The sequence below is a fragment of the Rhamphochromis sp. 'chilingali' genome, assembly GCF_963969265.1.
Source record: "Rhamphochromis sp. 'chilingali' genome assembly, chromosome: 2".
Lineage (NCBI taxonomy): Eukaryota > Metazoa > Chordata > Actinopteri > Cichliformes > Cichlidae > Rhamphochromis > Rhamphochromis sp. 'chilingali'.
The window spans coordinates 43824513-43848654 of NC_137930.1; the positions used below are offsets into that span (position 1 = coordinate 43824513).

At 41.0% G+C, this 24142-nt stretch overlaps 1 protein-coding gene across 3 annotated transcripts in view; it reads left to right on the forward strand.

Moving 5' to 3' along the window:
- agbl1 (AGBL carboxypeptidase 1) overlaps positions 1-24142 on the forward strand; it is a 91983-nt gene that overhangs the window by 39970 nt on the left and 27871 nt on the right. For 2 of the 3 annotated variants that reach the window (XM_080870235.1, XM_080870237.1), the window contains 8 exons: positions 11159-11367; positions 15431-15593; positions 16311-16378; positions 16592-16708; positions 19059-19227; positions 20311-20401; positions 20985-21251; positions 21849-21932. In XM_080870235.1, coding sequence (XP_080726361.1) covers positions 11159-11367; positions 15431-15593; positions 16311-16378; positions 16592-16708; positions 19059-19227; positions 20311-20401; positions 20985-21251; positions 21849-21932 — 1168 coding nt within the window. Of the gene's footprint in view, positions 1-1855; positions 1973-11158; positions 11368-15430; positions 15594-16310; positions 16379-16591; positions 16709-19058; positions 19228-20310; positions 20402-20984; positions 21252-21848; positions 21933-24142 lie in introns of those variants that run through there. The other variant, XM_080870236.1, reaches the window with a different exon arrangement.

The window sequence follows — 24142 nt, forward strand, 5'->3', positions numbered from 1 at the left end:
TGAGATCTGTTCGTACAGCCGAGAGGGAAGCACCCGTGTCGAGGGTAGCATCCACAGATGAAGCATTGAAGTTCACTTTCGTTCTTAGTGGGGTATTCCAGTGGACTTGTGAAAAATTGTCTTCCAAGTGTCCAAGACTGTGTCCACCCTGTAGTGAATCGGGCGTGTGAGGCTCCGTTAGTAACTGGGGGAAGGTTGGCCTCTGTGAAATGTCCTCCCCCCCTGTAGTTTCCCGACTGCCTGTATTGTGGCTGGGATGTGGTGCTGCTTAATTCCACCTTTTCATGGCCAGGGTCAGAGGGGCCAGGTGCCGGCAATGGCTGGACTGGGCCATGCCTAGCGGTGTTCGAGGCTCGTTGTGGCAAATGAGGTTGGGTGTTACAGTTTGGGCAGGTGCGTGTGGTGAACCCTGGCTGAGAGCATTTGAAGCAGTAAGGTTCAGGCTTATAGTTGTCTTTGCTACATAAAGCAGGCTGTGGTCTTTGTGGTCCAAGCACTGAGTGAAGCTCATGAGCACGTAGCAGCAGGTCCATTACAGAAGTGACATTAGCGCCATACAGGGCAACTCTGTATTTTTCAAGAGCATGTTTACTAATTAGGTCGATTCTGTCTTTTTCAGGTGGAGGACTCTTCAGTTTGTCAAACTCACTCAACATGTGGGCAACAAAGGTTGGGAGTGGTTCGTCCTGAGCCTGAACACGATCCAAAATTCCTCTCAGGATGCATTCTTGGTTGTCGGAGGGCAGAAAAACTGTCTTAAACAGTTGACAGAATTGAGCCCATGATGTGATGTGGGAGCTCAATGCCTTGAACCATTTCCCGGGCTCTTTTGCAAGAAAGTGTGGCAGTTCGTTTAGCAATTGCCCATCGGTTAGGTTCAATGAGGCTTTGTATGTGCCAACTGCATTTAACCAGTCCTCAGGTTGCACTTTGCCGTCCCCAGCATACACAGGAGGCTCCAGTTTTGCGTGATGTAAAGCTGCCGCAATCACTCTGGAAGTGCTGCTGAGCTCAAGTGAGTGAGATGGGAGAAAAGGATTTGTAGGTTGAAATGGGTTGCTGGGCAGGAACGGATTGGTACTGTTGGTGGGTTCAGTTTTGTCTCTCGCAGGAACATGAGGTGTCGATGTGGCCATTGGGAAAACAGGAGACTGTGGGACTGCAGGAGGGGGAGAGCTCCCCATTGTGAGTTGGTCCCACTGCCTTAGTAAACTCTGCTGTATGTTCAGTGAGTCACGTAAACAATCACTAAGCTTATTCACCTCAGTTCTTAACTCCACCACTTGTTGGCTAAGGCTAGGAGTCACATTTTCAACTATCTGGCACATAGGTAACGAGGTAAGTTCCATGTCTGAGTCAGAGTCGTCTGGGCAGTGTGCCATTGTGATTTCAAAAAAATTAAGCCGCTCCAGGGCACAGTGTAGTTATTGATATAGTAGTAAAAGAGTCAGATCAGACTAGAAAGACAAAAATGCAAAGATTAATTTTAAATCGTTTCGTTATACTGAGCCGAAGACCAGCACCAACGGTTGTAGTCGGCCAAGTTCTCACTTACATGTGCTACAGTCAGTCTCAGCAGAGGGAAAGGGGAATGGAAAGCCAGCAGAAATGTTCATGTCCAGGCTCTCCACAGAAGAATTAATCCTTAGAAGACGAAACCAACAGCACGTCCAAATAACAAATCCACGGAGTCCATTCGCGTCGCGGAGTCAGCTTCTCTCTTTTTCTTTCTCCCAAGCAGAGCAGCGGCACACCGCGGTATCCAGAAATTAGTCGGGTCCCACCTGAGCTGAGGCTGCGGCCATGGCTGGAGAAAACGTCCGAGCGTCCGCAAAACTTGGGGGATTTCCGAGACAGTTCACGTGCTAGAAGAGAAGGATCCTCGGCGGGATGCAAAAATCGTCTGAAGTCCAAGGGGAAAAAGTTCGGGCGCCAGTTGTAACGTGCGGTGGAGATGAAGCCAGCCGCGGAGGTGTGCAGGTGGATAGCGAATGAGCAACAGCTTCTGACTTTCCAAAAAGTACTCATTTATTTACAATATCAAAAATAAGTGCTACCTCTACCACACATTACTGAAGAGCACACTAGTCCGCGTACACACGGGAGCATCCATTACAGGAGGAGTGCGAAGAAGAACAAAAAAGGGGGTGACACCAGTCGTGAGACAGGAGGCGCCACCATGTGGTGATACACTGCATTACGATAGCAACTGTTACAGGTGTCATAACAGTCCCTCAGAGCATCCTCCTATTAATTTTTTCTGGGGTCCATCTCCGGATGGAGCGCGTTGTGACCGGCTGCCTTTGGACGAGGGGTGTGTATTGTGGCTGTAGGTAAACCAGGTTGTGGTCTGACTTCCCTAGTGGGGGGAGGGGGGTGGCTCTGTATGCATCTCTCACATTAGCATACAGTAGGTCAATTGTCCTGTTGCTCCTTGTGGGACAATTCACAAACTGGTGAAAAGCAGCCAGAGTAGAGTCCAGTGTGGCATGGTTAAAGTCTCCAGATATAATAATGAAAGCCTCGGGGTTTTGTGTCTGAAGTCTTGCTGTGACTGTGTGTATTTTCTCACAGGCAGCTGTTGCGTCGGGGCCTGTGCTTCGTACCGCGCTAAGTGAGTTAGCTGGATTAGATTGTTGACGATTTCGCGTGATCCTGGATCGTTCGGTTCCCCGAAGCCCATCCGGGACTTGCTGTCATAGCAACAGAGCCGTAAGCGTAAACCTGCTGGGGAGCAGGTTTACTTTATGTAAACAGGATTAGATCGCGGCCACGCAGGTATGCGAAAGCAACAGCGATATTCCACCACTGTTTCACCATAAATAAATAACATCACTGTAACCAAAGATAATGCAGCACTTGATCCTTTTATTGATTTCACACAGATACATACAGGTCATTCCCTAAAAAAGGGAAATGTACTATTAACATTCTATTACATGTATGTGATTATTACAGATGTAATTCATATTTCAGAGTAGTAATTGTAAATTACTTCGTGTAATCAAGATGAGAGACCACGGCTATAAAAGCGAAGGTGGATTTGGGAAGTCTGTCGCAGTCATATCCTGTCCGTTTACGCGAGCAACCCATTGCGGAAGGTGCAAGATTGATAAGGAGAGTCCTCAGAATTCAGCGTATATTGCGGGACAGACAGGATCCTTTAGCTCAGCGCGACAGTGTGCTCATAGAGAGATATCGATTTTCCCGTGAGGGTATTATTCACTTAACCAACTTGTTGACGAGGGGGTGCAGGACCACCACCTGTCTTTTTTTTTGCTCTGCCCTTTTCTTGGTTGCTGTTATGAACAAACAAACAGAGTATTCCAGGGTCTCTTTCCAAGAGACGACAAGCAATATAAGTGATAAATATTACCATTCTGTAGAATATTCTTATATTTCACTTTTACTTGTTCCCATGTTCTAGTGGGTCCTGTTGTGGCTCTAATGTGAAAGAGGATATAATATAACAATATAATATAATGTAATATAATATTGGATAATATAGTGTAATATAATAAATCTACCCTACCGCCTACTGGTGTTGGCCAGAGGGGCCGATGGCGCAATATGGCAGCCTGGCTTCTGTCAGTCTGCCCCAGGGCAGCTGTGGCTACAACCGTAGCTGCCTCCACCAGTGTGTGAATGTGAGAGTGAATGAATAGTGGCATTGTAAAGCGCTTTGGGTGCCTTGAAAAGCGCTATATAAATCCACTCCATTATTATTGTTATTATTGAATTACTTACGAGTTTGATTTGTCAGCAACTTTCTGCCAGCCCTCTCTCCTTGCTTTTGCAGCCTTTGCAGTGTTCCCTTGCGTTTTAATTAAACTCTGAAACTCCTGAAATCCCTCACTCAAGAGTTCTTGCTCTGCTGCCGAAAAATACCGAGCGCGCTCCTTCGACATTTTCGCCGACCAATCAAAGGGTTGCCGATCAATGTTTCTACTATCGATGCGTAGCCCCTGTTGGGCCACCCAGTGATCTCACATTACTTCATCCAGCTATACTAATCGTCAACAACAGGTGTGTTCGGGGAACCGGAATAGCGAGCTCAGAGTTAGCGCGATGATTTGGTCTTGGATGTTTCATTTGATCTTGGATGTAGTAAGCGACGTACGAAGCACAGGGCCCGGCCCTCGGAGGGATGTAAACACACACACAGATCACATGACTGAACTCCCGAGGTAGATAATATGGCCGCAAGCTAACAGCTAGCAGCTCCAGGTCCGGACGGCATACCGAAACTTTAACGGAGACGTGTCCAGGGTTCACTGTCGGCCTCTGACGGTTTTTATTAACACTGTTTATTTTAAAGCCCAGTTTTTAAAACCTTACAATGTAACTACAGCCCAGCCCATGCAGCAGTATATTAATGACTAACCTCGTATTGTGATGAATTATCTCAGTTGTTCTCCTGACTGAAGTTTGGTCCGTTTACATCATCCCGACATGCGATTGCATTTGTCCCTAACCATCGGGAACTGTTATCGAGTGGAAAATAGTTAGTGTTCATGCTCAAGCTTCACTGTGCTAATGTGCTTATATTAAGCTAACCATAGCTGTGTAGCTAGCCACCACGCAGGACATCGTTTTATACCAGCTAGCCCAACTTCAGTAACCCTACAAACGTCACTGCTGTTTAGTTTCCATTTATGAAGTGATAACAGAGCTGTACGTTTTAATTTGTCAGAAATCCCTCAAGCAGAAAATGGTATATTATTTAATCATAAAAATTTTATTGGAGACTTCCCACGTACCACTAGAGGGAGCCCGTGTACCACAGTTTGAGAACCACTGTTCTACACGATCACATTGACATGGATATAGAATAGATCACAAATAACATGGCATGAGACAACTTGCTCACTAGTGAACAGCAAGAGCTTCTGCTGCCTTTTGCAATGGATACAGAAACTCTTCAGAATGACATTATATCTCTGGCGGTTCATTATCCTCTTTGGTCTGCTCAGCCACTTTGCCAACTTTTAAGGTCTTTATGGCAAGAACACTAGCCATCACAATTTTTCCACTCTTGTGCATAAAATGAAGGCTCCCTCTTTTTTGAACTTGAATTTGTGCTAAACACTTGTTGACATGACTGATGACACTATACAGGAACTGCTGAAACAGGAGTAAGAGTATGTGGTTCAATCCATTCAGTCACATTCACAAAGTGAGGATCAGTCTGAAGATAATGGACAAAGAATAGGAAGGAACCCTGACCCTAACCCAGTTATTAACAATTCAGATTACTACTGTAAGAAAATCCAAAACTGGTTATCTGTTACTGATGTTAAATAAATCTAATGATGTAATCTTTTGATGCCCAGTTTAATTTATGATGATGTACAATTGAGTTTTGTTAAATGTCTTACATTTCAAAGTAAGTTATGGCAAAACTATTAGCAAACTTTCATGAACCATTGAGAAGCTCCATAATCTGCTGTTTGTGGGAGGAGGCGGGGGTGTCAGTTCAATCCATTACAGTCAAATGGTTGTTGATATGAAGAAAATTAAAATAACAAAAAGCATAAAAGTGGATATTTCGCTGATTGATTTACAATTTGTAAGTAAAAATGGCTTTTTCACATTTTTATTTAAAAGATACACACTGAAATGTTTTACAGTGAGACCAGACCCATGGCTTGGGTGACATCCATAAAAAATTCAACCTGCAGTTGACAGAGAGGGAAGACGGTAAGATTTTTAGATTAGATTCAATACAATTTACTCAACTTCTTGTTCACTGATGAGATAAAAGCTGAACCTTTTGAAAGATTTGACTGTGTTACATTGACATTAAATTATCACAGTATTTCATGAAAAGAATATCGTACCAACAGTGAAACATGGTTGTGGTAGTGTGAGGGTCTGGAGCTGCTTTGCTGCTTCAGGACCTGGATGACTTTCTGTAATTGATAAACTATGAACTCTAATCCATCAGTCCATCAGTTCATGTCCTGAAGCAAGACGTTAATCTAAAACACACCAACTAGCCCACCTCTAAATGACTCAATAATAATAATAATAATAATAATAATAATAATAATAATAATAATAATAATAATTTTGGACAACAACAAGTCTTCCAATTCATGCTTGAAACCCCTCCACTGTGGCTGAATTAAGAAGAGTGGGCCCAAATTCCTTCTCAGTGATGTGAAAAATTAATTGGCAGTTATGACACTTGATGGCACCTCCTGCTTTAGATCCAGTTATCAACAGTATTATTCCCTTAATTTTTAAATCCGAATGAAAATTTAGAACAGTGTTCTGGCAAAACATCTTATTAAACTTATTAATTTATTTAACTTCAGCCAGGATAAGTCACTAGAAGCTAAAGACTGCCACTTCTACGACTAAAGTCATTTGACTACTGTTGCTGACAGAACAATCTGGTGGAGAGTTTGATGTGGATGTAGCTTTAAGTACTCCACGTACTGATAAAGTAACAGTCAGGTGCCAGCCAGCGTTCAGTGGGAAAGCAGAGTAGAGCCATATTTGTTCTTGATGGTAATGTTATGTGGCCCTCTTAAAGCTTTGCAGAAGGTAAGGTTTTATTATCTGTGAATAAAAACAGAAACCAAGACAGACAATACCTGTAACCAGGTCATTGATTTATTTCTCTATCTAATGAGTCAAGATGAAAACTAGACAGAAGAATAGTAGCAGATTGCAGGTCTATGGCATTGTCATAACAGCACTGAAGGGTGATCTTTGCTAAATACCTCCCTGAGACAATGCATCAGGGGCTGATAAAAGGGTAGGAGGCTTTGCAGCTGGTGAGTCCCACTGATTGCTGAAATTCAGACTGGAAACAAGTATTATTCTCCTAAAACTAGAGTTAACTAGAGTTAATAAAGTAAGTGTGCACTTGCTTTTCTAAAGACGATAATGGCTCTACACAATCAAAGACCCTTCGCCTAATCAGAGAAATGAACCAGTGGAGTGATATATACAGTGCCCTTGATAATGTTTGGGACAGAAAAACATGTTTTGAAGTTTTGTCTTTGTAAACCACCACAGTAGATGTAAATCAACATGATTGAAGTGCAGACTTTCAGCTTTAATTGAAAGGGTTTTACAAAATCTTTGCATGAACTAACATCCACTCACATCCTGGGCCATTTGACCTCAGTAAATTACATGATAGGATTGGGCAAGGTTTCACAATGGGTCCACCTAAAACCTTGGCTGACTGTGACCCACACCTGTTTTCACACATTGGCTTGTGCGATTAGGTAGAGGGTGAATAGGGAGTCCATGACCCTCTTGTGGACACTTCCATAGGGCTTAAAATCTGGGACTTTCCACCAATTGCACTTAGAACTGAAGAAGCTTCTTGGATGAGAGGTGAAATGTCTTCAAGAAAACTTAAAGAAATCCAGACGCTTTTCTTTCCAAGCTCCTTAGACTACAATGACCTGGATGACTGAGAACCTTTACACACAACCCAGTGAGTTTTTTATGGGCAAATGCCCTGTATATGGGGTCAATGTCAGCTGAACCAGCTCAACCTAATGAAAAGTACATTTCAATAATGATTTCTATAATACTAGTTAACAGTAGTATTATGGACAGACATTACCATATCAAGTCCGTGTTCCTGTGTTCTGTTACTTTGTGTTTTATTTTGATAGTCTGTCGTCTCATGTGCATTATGCTCAGATTGGCTTTCCTTGTCTCATTCTTTAGATTCAGTTTAGCTGAGTGTATTTTCCCCGCGTGTTTCCACTTCCCAAATTACCCTCCTATGCATATCATATATTATGTCAGTGTTTCTTTGTCAAGGCATCTGTTTTCCTTCCCCAGTGTTTCTCAGCCCTAGTGAGGTTTTTAGTTTCTGCAGCTTTCAGTTCCTAGTCTAGCCTTTATCGATCTGCGGGATCGATAAAGGGACAAAAAAAAGGAAACAAAAAAAGTAAATGGCCACAATTTAGACTTTAATTACGTTATATTTTATAAGTGGTTTAGCAGCAACAGCAATGTGACGCAAAAGCAATTTGACAAACTTAAATGTTATTAAATATATGTATTGTTTTACAGTCAATGGCCACCTAATGTCTAGAACCCATGGAAACCAAATCTCTCTTGAGATGCTTTGCTCGTGGGCCTCTGTCTTCAGTTTTATATTCAGTAACTGAAACGTATGCTCTGTTCGGTTCAAGTGACTAAATTGGCAATTGGAGAATATTCTCTTTTCTTTCCTTGTCGTAAATGCCCTTCATTTGTATTCATGATGGCATTTTTGATTGAAGACTTTTTCAGTGATATACTGTACCTGTCTCCTGAAAACTGTTCTTGGTTTTCCAACATGATGTGAAAGGTGTTCTCTTAATCAATGAAAGATTTGTAATGATCTACTTTATTTTTCAGGCCATTTTAGGCCAAAAACTCACATTTGCCTAAGAAGCAAAGGAGCAGCTGAAGGTTGCTTTCACCTTGGTTGTCTTTCAGGGATTATGTTGGTGAGCTGTTTAGTCTGTTGGCAATTCACTCTATTTCAATTTCTTGTCTTGTCTTGTTAGACTCACATTGAAAATTCCAGCCTGCTAATTCCAAGTTCAACAGTAAACGATTCCAGATATTTAATCAAAATGTTTGCAGTTAATGGACTATCTGTTAAAAATCACAGAATTAAACCTGGAAGTGTGCAGTTCAATCGCATGTTGATCTTTTTTTCAAATCCACTGTAGTGTAAACACAATGAAGCACACAAAAGAAATGACACAGAAAAAGTATTTAAAATCTATTTAATATTTCGTGCAAAAATTCCAAGACATCTCTTGTGTAGATAAACTCGTAACAAGCATTTCTCATGTGTGATTTTGGCACATTTTTCCACACAAAACAACGAGTCTTCCAATCCTGAAAGTTCTGTGGGGTCCTTCTATGAACTCCAATTCTTAGCTTTAATCCTTTGCATAGATTTTCAACTGGATTCAGGTCAGATGATTGGCTGGGCCATTCTAGCAGCTTTCTTTCCCCTTTCCCTGAGACCAATGGAGAGTTTCCTTGTGTGTTTGGGATCATTATCTTGCTGGAACGTCCACACTCGTTTCATTTTAATCATCCTGGAAGATGGCAGCAGATTTCTAATCAAGAATGTCTCCCTACATTTTTCCTTTCATCCTTCATTCAATTGTACGAAGTAAACCAGTGCTGTATGTTGAAAAATGACCCCATGATTTTCCCACCTCCAAACGTCACTGATGGTATGGTGTTTTTGGGGTGATGTGCAGTGCCTTTTGACCTTTGAGCTACAAACATGGCGCATTTTATGGCATCCAAACAGTTCAATTTTGGTCTCATCTGACCAGACTATATTCTTCCAGTATTTCACAGGCTTGTCTAAATGTTGTTCGGTTGTTCGCAGCATCCTTTTTCTTCAGCTGTGGAGTCTTGCATGGTGAGTGTATATACAGGTCATGGTGGTTGAGTGCATTACTTATTTTTTTTCCTCTGAAACAATTGTACCTGCTGCATCCAGGTCTTGCTGTAGCTCTTGGACAAGTTTTCTGAAAAGTCTTTTCACTCCTCTGTCTGACATCCTGTGGTGAACACCTGGCTGTGGCCGGTTTATGTTGAAATGATCTTTCCACTTCTGGATTTTGGCCCCAACAGTTTCTCACTGGAACCTTCAGTAGTTCAGAAATTGTTCTGTAACCAATGCAATCAATAAGGTTTTAAAGACCTTAAGAGTATTCCTCTACTTGTATTCCTTTGTAATATTTCTTTTATCCTTAATTGAACTCTATTTTTCTGTAATTCAGATTTATGTATTTCCCTTTCCTGTCTATATTTCCCACATTCTAACATGTTCAAACCTTTCCTCTTGTCCACAAAATTCACAATTCCCTGTTGTGTGACACCTTGGTAATAGGTGGCAGGATTGCTTTTTAATTACTGATAGATTTCAGCTGGTGTCATGGCTTTTCATGCCTTTTTGCACCTTTGTTTCATCATGTGTTCAATACCTTTTCCCTGTGTCATTTCTCATTATTACACATTTGAATTTACGAAATTTATGGATTAATTTTATATCATTTGGAGCAATGCTTATTTATCTGCTGTGTGTGTGGATTTGGTTTGTCAAGATGTGATATGTGCACTTCAGAAAGATGCAGAGAAGGACCGAGTGACATTCTGAATGGCATCTTAAATATTCTGGATTTTCTTGTAACCTGGAGAATGATGCACTTACTAGATGACTGACCCAAAAATATGCAAGTGTGCGGTTTGTGATGACACTGACAGATAAATATTTTTTAAAAGGCTTAAAGTTTGTGTAAGTTTATTTTCCTGATTTTCAAGCAGGTTCAGTAGTCAGATTTGGGGTTCAGATTGGGACCCACAGTGTGGAGACTGAAATCAGCCAATACCTCAGTTCAGCAAGTGTCATTGTTTGCATCTGTGTAAGTCGCTGTAACTAACTGAACTTGAGCAGTGACCTTTTAGACAGTCACTGCCCTGCCAGAGACCCTGATGGCTTGCAGTTTTTTTGTGTGATTTATTTTACATAAAGAAAAATGTCCATGTTTCCACCCAATTTTATCCGCTTATCCACTTCAGGGGTGCTGTAACTTATTCCAGCTGTTACAGGGTGAAAGGAAGGTTTCGTCAGTCGGAATCCAAACAGTTTTCCTCCAAGTCTAAATTGTTCAGACAAAATATTTAGGCTAATGTTTACAGTATTTCAGTGCTTCAGCATTTAACAGAGTATAGAAGCATTCACACCAGCAGCATTTAATATATATATATTTGAAATAGTTAAAATTGTAAGATGAAATATTTTACTTAATATTGAATCATTTGGGTCTACATGTCTACTTCTGAGGAATGCAGTCGTCTTGTTAAACAATGTAAGAACTGCAAAAAACACAGCACTACGTGAAAAGTGGATTTTCTTGTTTGTTGGTTTGTTTTGATTGCTAAAAGTGAACAAAGTTACACACTAATGAGATTAGAAATAGTTCAGACTATTCAAAGGGCATTCTCACTTTTCTAGTTTATCTGGAATACATAGATGCATTTCTGCACTGCTTCCAGTCAGTTATTACTGAAGTAATATAGTATATATTAAGAAAAAATGATCCAAAATGTTAATGTACTTATGTCCTTTCCTGCTTTTTTTTTGTCTGTTTCTCCTTCACAGAGGCAAATGTTTGTTCTGCGGTATCTAAAGGATACATCTCTGGCTTCTTGTGGCTTTATGAGGACTGGCATAGCAAAGATAACCAAGATGTTGCCATAGCAATCCGTCATGCGCTCCTGTGCTGCCTCCTTAAGGCCACTGACAGCACTGCAGGCAGGCAGGCTTTTCTATCCCAGGGAGGTATCAGACTCCTATATCAAACTGCACAGGTGAGTTCAAATTGTTTCTAGGTGAAGTTAATCTGACTTCATGAGGTAGAAACCAAAGGCCTGTGTGCCAGTATAGTCCTTTTTCCATTAGTACCTACTTAAATCGACTCGACTCGGCTGTATTTGATCAACCTAATCTAAATGCATTTATCATGCTAAATTGCAAAGATTTTTAAGTTTTTGTTGAAGGGTGTGTCCATGGTGCCAAAGTGAATATCGATGATGTTTAGCATCAGGAGATACAACTTTATTGGCAATAAACACAACACTTTGATTGGATCAATATGTGATCCTCATATTTAATTTGTATGTTGACTAAGTTTTTTAACCCTTGGCTGTAAAAGGGTATTGTTGACACCCTGCTAGGTAGGCAGGCAGGTGGATAATGTGGACACCCAAGTTTGTGAATGCAAGAGCAAATTAATGGATTTCTTTTTAAATTTAGTTTCATATTGATACCATAGGTGTAGCTACTAAAAATCACGGACTAGTTTGAATCTCTGTGTCCTAGACATCAAGGTCAGGGGTCAGAGGTCACCTTTCCGAAAAAAGATTTTCTGAAAATCTTGCATCTGAGGGGTACCCCTGGCCACTGCCAGTAATTTTATATTTATTTTATATATCAGAACAGCAGGGCTGAACGTGCATTCAGCCAAGTCAATGACTACAATTAAAATGTTTTTTTTACCACTCAGTGTGCTAATCAGAATCAGAATCAGAATCAGAATACTTTATTGATCCCTGGGGGAAATTATTTTTTGTTACAGTGCTCCATTTTAAACCAACATTAAGACAAGACAGACAATACGCTAACTAAGAATAGTACAATATATACATATATATACATACATACATACATAAGTCACTTATAAATAAATATTTGGAAAAGAAACATGTGTAGCTGTAGCAGCAAACAGTGTGTTAAGTGGATGCGTTGTACAGGGAGATGGCCACAGGCAGGAATGATTTCCTGTGTCGTTCAGTGGTGCTGAATCAATAATAAATAAATCAACAGATTAACAATTTCCTGCTGCATTAATACTGTCCTTTTAAAAACCAGGTTGCATTTTACTGCTACTTGTCTTATGTTCTCTACAGTTATTATTTGATTTGCCACTTTGTATTTATTTTTTTTTGTACTATCTACCATGACATTTATTTAAGCTCTTTTGCTATACAATGGCAGCAATGATTCACTAATGCCCTGAGGAATTTGCAAGCTTGCTCATTTACTAGGAAATGAATATGCTTAAATTTTATAGTACTTTCATTTTAATAAGATAAGATAAGATAAGATAAGATAAGATAAGATAGAACTTTATTAATCCCTCGGGTGGGTTCCTCTGGGAAATTCGACTTCCAAAAAAAGCACAGCAACGACCGAAGTTACAGTTACAGAATTGTTATATATATATATATATACATACACACACACACACACACACACACACACACACACACACACACACACACACACACACACACACACACACACATAAATACAAAGACAAATATAAATAAAATATACGAAGGGGATAAATAGAATAAATAGGAATAAAAAATAAATAAAAATACAAGTGAATTGCACATTTCAAGTATTGAGTCTATTGCACTGTTGACTATTTACAAAAAGTATTGCACAAGGTATTGTACAGTGAGGTGAAGAGGCACTACAGCTTAGTTGTTCCCCCCTCCTTTGTCCTCCTGTTTCCCCTCCCTCTCCCCTACAGAGAGGAGTTAAACAGTCTGATGGCGTGTGGGACAAAGGAGTTTTTAAGTCTGTTAGTTCTTGTCTTTGGGAGAAGCAACCTGTCACTGAACAGACTCTTCTGGTTGTTAATGGCCGTGTGCAGAGGATGCCCAGCATTGTTCATAATGTCCAGCAGTTTCTTTAATGTCCTTTTCTCTGCCACTGTCACCAGAGTGTCCAGCTTCATGCCGACCACAGAGCCAGCCTTCCTGATCAGTTTCTCCAGCCTGCATGAGTCCTTCTTTGCTGTGCTGCTCCCCCAGCACACCACAGCATAGAAAAGTACTCCAGCAACCACCGACTGGTAAAACATCCTCAGGAGCTTCCTGCAGATGTTAAAAGACCTCAGCCTCCTGAGGAAGTACAGTCGGCTTTGGGCTTTTTTATACAGGTGCTCTGTGTTGCATGACCAGTCCAGTTTATTGTCCACCCACAGCCCGAGGTACTTGTACTTGTTGACCACCTCCACCTCCTCCCCCTCTATCTGAACCGGCAGTGGACCTTCTCTGGACCTCCCGAAGTCCACAACCAGTTCCTTAGTCTTTGAGGTGTTGAGTTGCAGGTGGTTTGTGTGACTCCATGCGACAAAGTTCCTCACCAGACTTCTGTACTCCTCTTCCTGATCATCCCAGATACACCCCACGATGGCCGTGTCATCTGCAAACTTCTGAATGTGGCATAATTCAGAGTTGTAGCAGAAGTCAGAGGTGTACAGGGTGAAGAGAAGAGGGGACAGCACAGTTCCCTGTGGTGCTCCTGTGCTGCTGACCACTGTGTCAGACGTGATGTCCTTCAGCCTGACGTACTGTGGTCTGTCGGTGAGGTAGTCGGAGATCCAAGCCACCAGGCAGGGGTCCACCTCCATCCTGTTCAGTTTTTCTTGAAGCATACAGGGCCGGATGGTATTAAAGGCACTGGAAAAGTCAAGAAACAGGATCCTGACCGTGCCTTTTCCCCCATCCAGGTGTGAGTGGGCTCTGTGTAGGAGGTACAGGATGGCATCCTCCACTCCGACACCCGCCTTGTATGCAAACTGTAGTGGGTCCTGGGCATGTTGTACCTGTGGTCGGAGGAGGTTGAGGAAGAGCCGCTCTAGAGTCTTCATAAGATGTGACGTCAGTGCCACCGGTCGGAAGTCATTCAGCTCATTGGGCCGGTTCTTTTTGGGGACCGGGACGATGCAGGATGTCTTCCATAGGGCGGGCACTCTCCCCAGTCGCAGACTGAGGTTGAAGACTCGTTGTAGCGGCTCCCCAAGTTCAGCAGCACACGCCTTTAGCATCCTAGGACACACCTTGTCTGGGCCTGCTGCCTTTCTGGGGCGAAGCTTCCTCAGTTGCCTCCTGACCTGATCCACTGTGACACTGGGAGATGTTTGGGAGGAGGGGAGGGGGGGAGATGTCTTGCTGCTGAGAGAGGGATTGGAGGAGGGGGGTGTCATGGTGTCAGGAAGGGGGGGAAGCGAGGGAGGCAGGAGAGTGGGGATTGGACTCTGTAGTGAGGGTGAGGGTGGGGGGGTTGTGGGCTGGTCAAACCTGTTGAAGAAGTTGTTGAGTTCGTTTGCCTTCTCCACAGTCCCCCCCACTGTGCTTTTCTTGGTGTTGTGGCCTGTGATGGTTTTCACACCATTCCAGACCTCCCTCATATTGTTCCTCTCCAACTTCTGCTCCACCTTCCTCCTGTAGGTGTCCTTTGCTTCCCTCAGGCAGCGTTTCACCTCCCGCTGTGCTGCTTTCATCTCCTCCTTCACTTTGCTCCTGAAAGCCTTCTTCTTCATGTTGAGGACAGCTTTGACTTCCTGTGTTACCCACGGTTTGTTATTAGGATAACACCGTACCGTCTTAGCAGGGGCGACTGTGTCCACACAAAAGTTGAGGTAGTCTGTAAGACAGTGTGTCGCCCCCTCTATGTCCTCACCATGTGGGCTCAGGAGCACATCCCAGTCTGTGGTGTCATAACAGTCCCTCAGAGCATCCTCCTTTTCTGGGGTCCATCTCCGGATGGAGCGCGTTGTGACAGGCTGCCTTTGGACGAGGGGTGTGTATTGTGGCTGTAGAGATAAAATAAATAGAGATAAAGGAGAATATCAACCAGAAAATCCAAAGAAAATGGAGAAAAGAAAATCACATAAAAATGATAAACTGTAATATACAAAAGACAAAATGAATGAAAGACAAATGTGAGTTTGGGAGGGTAGGTTTCGGCATTCTGTTGGTACAATATAGCTCATTCATTAACATTAAACTAATCTGTTAGCTCACATTTTTCTGGAGTTTTCATGTTGTTTCAATTTTCTTGTTTGTTTCTGTGCAGACATGTTTATTAAGCAAAAATCTGGAGTGTTTGGTGGAGCCATCCGTGCAGCTGATGAGGAAGTGTCTTCCTAGAATTCCTCTACCAGTCACATCAGATCAGTCTGCATATAGCTTTCTCCTGCCTGGTACACCTGCTTTCACGGATGTTAGTGAGACACCAGGTAAAGTCCCAGGATTCATAGACCTCCAAAAACTGTTTAGACCTCAGGAGCCCCAAACAGACTAATTAAATCTTTAGTTAATCTTATGTAGTCTGAGACTGGCCATTTTTATTCCATTAAGGGTTAATGGGGTATTTTCGTCACCCCACTGCGTGAGCAGGCAGCGTGGACACCCACGTTTGTAGATTTAATAACTTGAGAATGAGGCAACGTAGCACTTTGATATTTATACCATAGGTGTATCTACTGAAAATGAACAAGACTGAATCCCGGTGACCTTGACCTCAAGGCCAACGTTTAATAAAATTAAATGTAATTAGGAAATGATGAGACATAAGAGGGTTTTCGGAATTCTGTTCCATAATCAGTTCCATAATCAGTTTCAGATCAAATTGTGCACATCCAACCTCGCTGCACATGGAGATTACTTCTGATTGGATCAATTAGAAGCTCACTCCACCTCTTTACACAACTTGATGTGTTCTGATTGGATCTTGTCTCTTCAGAACATTTTAATCTAATTTTTATTCATCAAAGTGTCAATACATTTCAACATAGTTTTTGTCCTTTGCATTTGTTTAAGTTTAAACCTAATTGAAGTTTAAGTATAATGAAATGTGCTATATAAATTAAATGTCCATTATGATTGTAATTTTACTTTGGAGTCAACAGTCACTCTAACTTATCGGTTTTCTGTTGTGTATATATGTGTTGTAGATGAGAGCAGTGATGAGAGCGATGCTGAAGAAGCTGAAGATAACCATGAGGCCAACAACAGAGACTATGTGAGTCTATGCAGATGGAGTGCTTAGGATTGTCACCTCACTGCAAGAAAGTTTATGGTTTGAAATCTGGTTTTTGGCCTGTGCATACCTTCTGGGTACTGCAGCTACCTTCCACAGGTAGGTAGCTGCAGTACGGTGGATTTGATATATGCTGCTGTGAGTATATATTGAAGACTCATGAGTCATTATGCATTTGTGTGCATCTTTGTCCAGGATGATGACTTGGAGACTGACCTAAACAAACTTCGTCTTCCTCCTGACCCTGACAGACCTAAAGAGCTGCTTACACAGTACAGCTGCTTTTGTCCTGAGCTGTCACATGATTTCCAGGTATGCACCTCTCTCTCGCTCTCTGTCTTGTGTTTGTGTGTGTGCATTTGTTTGTTAGATGAATAAATTGTTAAATTCCGCAAATGTGTTGTTTCTTTGGACTTCAATCATCCGATTCAATAAAGAACACTAAACAAAGTAGTAGAATAAACTGTTTGGCATTGGCAACAACGATTCAGCAAGTTTCTCAAGCACCATTTAAGGTGAAATAAACAGACTTTCCACCAGTATAATATTCATTGCCAAGAAACATTGTTACAAAGAAATAACTGACCAAAGACAAACTTCCTTTTGTGCTAAGTTTATTTTTTTAAAGGCAAAAGATGTTGGCTTCATGTTTAATTCAATAAAAGTAATACGTGTGTTGTATTTTTTTTTGTCTCAAGACACTGCCGACATTTTTCTGTATGAAGCCAAACCCTTTGTCTAGATTAACTTTAAACACAACCATAAAACTGAAATGTTACTAAGTAATTAAGTAGAAAGTAAGAAAATGGTACAGATCGATGAAAAAGATTTGATATTTTCTTAACCACTTGTCCAATTCAGGAATGCAGGGATCCTGTGCCAGCTGTCTACAGATCACCAGTCCATTACAGGGCTGTGTTATGACCTGGTTCATAAACCACAACATAAAATGGAGACTGAAACCACAACTTTATTTAAGCTGAAAAATGACAGCAAAAAGGAATCAGTTAGGAGAGCATAACAAGGTCCACCCTTTGTCAAGTACAGACAATTAGCAATTAAACCCAGTCAATTGGCAGTGCCACTTTAAAGGCAGGTAGTGCTTGCAGAGGGGTGTAACACCTCCCCCAGGAACTCAAAATGAATTTAGAGAAATCCCCCTGGAGTCTTTTCTAGTTGTTGACCTAAAAGACAAAATGGGGAAAGATGGAAAACAAGTGTGGCTCACAGCAGCCACAAACGAAGTTACTCCAATCAGTGGACACCTACAGCCAAGACACAGAGGCAGAATATCATTCCTGCCTAAGACCAATTTAAAGTCACCAATGAACCTTCTATGCATGCCTTTTGGATTGTGGTTTGAACCTGGCATACTGGAGAGATCACACAGTAAGAATATGCCAAGTCCACACAGCAATGCTTCAGGTAGCTGGCAGATTGAGACCTAGAATCTTCTTGCTGTGAGGCAACAGGGCTGACCTCTACACGACAGCTTCAAGTTGTATTTAAATTTGTAGTTAATTTCAGACATTTCTATGATATAGTGAAGAACAAACAAAACACGTGTTCGTATTGGTCATGACTGTACTGTACCGCATGAAATGGAATATGTTGTCACCTAATTAAGATTTTTCCATCTTGTAATGATACACTAAAGAGCCAACAGTAAAATCACTTATGAACTGATAACCTTTATCATCTTGTTACAATGCAGGGATGCACCTGCATTGAAAAACAAAATCAGACAAAATATTAAAGTGACGCTGAGGTTAGCACTGTCACTTCACAGCAGGAAGAGTTCTGATTCAAGTCTTTGAGATATCACGGCCTTTCTATATGGCATTTCCTGCACTTGTGCCTGTGTGAATTTCCTCACTTCGTGTTCCTCCCACTGTCCAAAGACTGCTCATGGATGTGAGGTAGGTAGTGTGCTTAAATTATATAAAATAAAGCACTGTGTGGTTATGTGTGGCTTGTAGTCTGAAAGACTTTGAGTGGCCAGTTAGACTAGAAAAACACAATATAAATGCTGTTACTGGCAGCTGATGTCACCGTGACGTCACCACGCAATGATTTTGTAGAGTGACAACAATATTGTCTGTAATATTTAACCACTACATGTATTTTCAGGTTTTAGAGTCAGTTTACCTGTATATATGTATAGTATGATCTATGTGGACCGGAAGCAAACAATGTGATGTCTAGAAATGTCATCTCATCACCCTCGGTGTGGAAGAAGGAGGCTAATAGGTAGACTCTTGTTTAACATGGCATACTTATTACGCTGGCAATCACGATTTCAACATAATTTTTTTCACTTTTGCACACATCATCCACATAATTTTCTATATAATCAAAACTTTGTAATGCCACATAGCCAGGTAACAGTTTTTTCAAAAGGCTCTCTATTATGTATTTGCTAGTTCCACACTCACCTCACCTTGGAAATAAATGATGCAGCATTGACTCTATAACTGAACATAGCTCATGTTTCAAAAGACCAAGGTATGTTTGTACATAGGCTACTGACTGGGTTAGCTCTCAACTGCCCACATGTTTACACAAAGCCTCTTCAGAAAAAATCAAGCATCTTTTGTGAGGTCTTGCAATGTACAGTTGGTGTTTTGCCAGAGTAAGACGTGACTATATCTGTGTTTTTCAGGAGCTGGATCTGAGTTCAGAGACAGGGGATAGTTCAACAGCATCATCATCATCAGATGATGAGGTAGTGCTGCTTAACAAGGACAGGACAAAGACTACTGCAAGTCGAGATTCCTCTACCTCTGATGGTTCTTACTCAGAGATGGAAATATCCAGTAGAGACATGCCAGGTCAGAGCCAGCTTAAACACACAGCAACACTGGTCCAAAAGTAGGGTCTCTACTTTACGAAAAGTTGCATTGAGATTTCTGTTGTGTTTTTGTGCTACGTAAAAAAATTGAATTGAACTGAAAAATTATGATCAATTACAAAAAGATAGCTCTGGATAATGACATCAGCCTATAGAGAAAGTGATGCATATTTCCAGCTTATGCTTATCCCTCTCACAAACAGAAGCAGAATGAGTAGCACTCTTTACCATCTACTTTTAAGAGCAAAATCATTAATATATTTGAATGTTTATAACAATGTTTTTAAACACAGCTTTATAACGGCTAAAAATGTTAACCTTTATTTAACCAGGAAAAAACTCTTGAGATTAAAAATCTCTTTTACACGAGTGTCCTGGCCAAGGACAGCATACGATAAGTTATATAAATTTATAGCACCTAAACATGCAAAGTTACCAGTTAAGTACAGTCAAAGAGTAAAAAACACAGCAAAGAAACCTTCTAATGAGGTTTTAACAACCTCATCAGAAATATTAAAGCAGCTTATTTACATTCATTCTTTATTATTGTTAGTTGTTGACAGATTTTTAAAATCAGTTTTTAATGATTAAATTATTCACTTTAATTAAAAGTTTAAAAGTTGACATTTATGAAATACTGAGCCAATTCTAAAACTAAAACAGACTAAAAATGTTTGCTTGAGTACCTCACAGCTAGTGAATTGAGTTAGTAACCTGATTACCGTTGATTACTGACCATGCCTTAAACTAATAAATTATAAGTTTACAATTCTGCCAGCAACTAATTACTGGTCAAATATCTGCAAAATAACACATTATTGTCTTTTTCACTCAATCGTGAATCTATTTAGTTTCTTTTGCAAGAAATATTGCACATTTCTTTTCATTCTCATTAATTCCACTGATTTTTATTTGCTCTGCTAAGTAAACAATACTCGGGACCTCTTCTAAGAATTACAAGTTAATTTCACAAAAATTCTTTCACATCACTGCATTAGCTCCTTCATTTGTTTTGTAGGAATTTAAAAACTCAATGGATTATTTTCCCTTTCTCACTCTTCAGCTGCTGCCCATTTAGAAGCGTGTGATTTCCACAGTCACAGCAGCATCCTGGGCACAAGCCCTGGGTTCAGGACCATGGTTAGAGGGGCAATGTAAGCTCAAAGTCTTCATGCTAACTGCATGTACTGCATGGACTAAGGTTCTGTCGAGCTGTTTTAACTGAAATGTAAATTATCCTGACAATGCAAAACAAACTGTCAAAAACTTAAATCTACTGCTTGTTAAACTGACAAGCGGCATGAGGCAGATTCAAGGCCAGAACTGTGGCATTTATTTACATGATGCAGAAATCCAACTTGCCTGATTCATCCATTCACACCTTCATTTTGTCTACAGAAGTGCTTTCTATTTAACATTCACATACTCGAATGGAATTGCAACTTGAGCAGCTTGGGGTTAGTATCTTGCGCGAGGATATTTGGGGTGTAGACTGGAGCAGACAGGGACCAACCTTCCAATTAGTAGAGGACATGGTCTACATTGTTATTCTTCTTCCAGCAGTACTATCACCCTAGTCCCGTCAGCCTAACTTTTATTTGGTTTTGTTTTGTTTGGTTTCTGGTGTTCGGCGACTAACTCCGTGTGCATCACTGAAAGAATTTAAATCTTTCTGACTTTGCTGTTGCTTTTGAATTCTCATCTTAGGAGTCTGACCTCATTCCTTTTTAATTCTAGGGGAGAAGCCTCCCCATGTCAGAGAGAAGATGAGCAAGATAATGAAGAAGATGGAACAGAAGAATTTTATCATCATACAATAATAGACAGGTTACTGGAGCGGCATGGAGCCGGTATTCCCCACCACGATCCCAAGCTATATTGTGCTGTAGCTTCCAAAACCAAATCCATTCCAGATTTTAGCATCCTGGCCTTTCCTGATTTCTGGGGTCATCTTCCACCACCAGGACATCAACCCATGGCCCCACGCAAACCCAACATACAGAGGTATTAGATACATGCAATAATAATGTAGTTCATGTAACAGGTACGTAGAAAGTTAGACCTCTAAGCATTTTTATAGTGAAAAGAATGGAGAGCGTTCACTCCAGAGGGCCACATGTTTACCACCAACCGTATTCCTAATATGGTAAGAAAAGCAACAGAGGCGATGACAGGGTTTTAGTACTGGACAATAGCAAACTATTAGCATGTAATATAATGAAACCTGGTGTAATGATGTGAAACACCTATGTCCAATCACAGCAAGAGGTGGCAGCAGGGGAAATGTTTAAACCTCCTGGATTGCTTTTGTATTTGATTAGCTTTATCCATTATACCATCACAGCTGGTGACACTAACAGACTGAATAAATTGACCAAAAACTTTTGTGAGCAGAAAAGAACAGATGACTGACTGATGTTACAGCCTAAAGAGGAAGTATAGCGATCACAGCAGGAGGTATATAAGTATTTGAGCAATAAGTATTTAATAATGACTCAGATATTTACTGCTGCTGTAAATATAAAGGATAGGTTTTTTAAACATATTTCAAGGACTGTGATTCGAATATTCGACGCTTGACTATGCTTGTGTGTTTATCAGACAGAAAGTGTTTGAAGATATTCAGCGTTTTCTGAAAACTGATGACATCATTAACCATGTTGTCTTTGACCTCGAAGATAGCAAGTAAGTTACCCTCCCCTCACCCCCTGCTCCCCATCTCCATTCTTTCTTTAATTGGTTGTTTTCCCGGGACGGACTTGGACTTGACGATTTGAGCTTGAAAGATTAAAACCTTAAACCTGAAACCAACATGTAGACTTGTGTTTCTGAGCTGATTAAAAGCTGTTGTGGTCCTCACAGCACAGCCTCTGCAAAACCTATGATTTTATTGAATATGAAGGTTTTTTCGAACCATAAACATCCTCAGCAGTAATACTGATCAATGTAATGCTGATGGGGAGCATTTTTCAGGAAAATAAATACTTCTATTTTTGATACTTGTAAATGTTAAATTTGACAGTAATACAGTTTTATGTGTTGTTTTATAGTATTTGTTGCTTTTGTTCCAAAATAATTCCTTCACCACTCATAAGAGAGTGTGAGTGATGTTTGAATCTAGTACAATTTGTCTTGGGAAAGACTAAAAGAAACTTTATTTTTATCTATGCATCAAGCCATTTTCTTCTGCTTATTCAATTCAGGGTCAGGGGAAGGAGGAAGGCGGGGTACAAGCTTGGACAGCTTACCAGTCTGTGGCGGGTCTAGAAAAGGCAACCATTCATTTTAACTTAATTACATTTTTTTGGAGGGGTTGCACCCAATGTTCCCACTAAGCTGCGCGTGCGCGCAGTTGCACACTGCTGGCACGGTCTCTGTGCACAGAAAATCTGCGTTGCGCACAAAAAAAATCTAACCTGAATTGAAATTAAAATTAATACTTTAACAATTCTGTTTGGCAGTGTTAGTCAGTAAGTGTCTGGCTGCTCCCGTATAGGATTAGAACGATGCCCAGTGTTGGGAAGGTTATTTTTAAAATGTATTCCACTACAGATTACAGAATACATTTTATTCTGTTACGTTACTCAATGAGAGTAACGTATTCTGAATACTTTGGATTGCTTAATATATTATCATGCTTTTTACAACTACATGAATGTCCTATTGCTGTGTGATTTATTACTATTACGGCTCCAAACCGTAGTAAAGGGACCTCTGGCTAATACGGTGGGTTCCGTGTCGGGCTCGTAGCCGAAAAATAGCTTTACTTTGTTGCCTGGGTCAACTTTGCTAGCGAGAGAGAGACAGAGAGAGGCGTTGAAAGACTGCTCCAACGGAACTTACTGTTTCGGAGGAAAACACGAACACGGTGTACAGTCGAGTCTTAATAACTTACTTACAACTGGGCTCGGCAGGCACTCTTTTTGTCTGCAGTGATTATTATATTTACATGCTTCCAGCTCTCGTTTCTGCTCGATGTCAACTCGTACTTTTCTACCATCCTTTTTCTCCCTCCTCGCGCTCACAAACACATAACGGGTATGGCAGTCCATTCTCCCTGCAGCACGGACTACACTGCCCATGAGGCTACATTCTTTAGTGCTATGCATTCTGCCTGTTAGCTTAGCACAACAACAACAAAAAGGTGCTTTCTCACCCAGGAAACACAGTCGCAGAGAGAGCGTCACCCTGTAACCATGGCAACCGTAACGCTGCTGCCTGGAACAACAGAACAAACAAAACCCAAGCAGTCCTGACCCGCGACAATATGAAACAGGGAAGTACCGCAGTGTAATCCATTTATTTCAACAAAGTAACTGTATTCTGAATACCACCTTTTTAAACGGTAACTGTAACGGAATACAGTTACTCATATTTTGTATTCTAAATACGTAACGGCGGTACATGTATTCCGTTACTCCCCAACACTGACGATGCCACCTTATCCCACAGTCCAGCCAATGATGCGATTCACATTCGCATCATTGGCTAATCAACGCAGCTAATCAACGTCGTTGACAGGCTATGACAGCGTCCTTATGTGCCGACACCGGTGTTTTAGCTAGCAAAGCGACGTGGCTGATGTGAAGTGAAGCAACGTTAATGACAACGTACACAACCATTGGAGATGTGAGCAGGACAGACTGAACAATTGACGGAAAAAGTGTGGACTTTATACCAGTTTTTAAATTGTGTTGATAGGCCACGTAAAACCAGAGTTACGATAAAAATATCTACAATGTTTGGTTTTCTTCCTGAATACTATGGCGTTATTTTTGTGCCACTATTCTGAGCGCACGTAAAAAAAGTTTGCAGGTGCAAGTGTTGCATTTTGAGGAGAAATTTATTTTGAGCGAAGACAAGCTGAATTTGAGTGAAGAAAATTCATTGCTGCG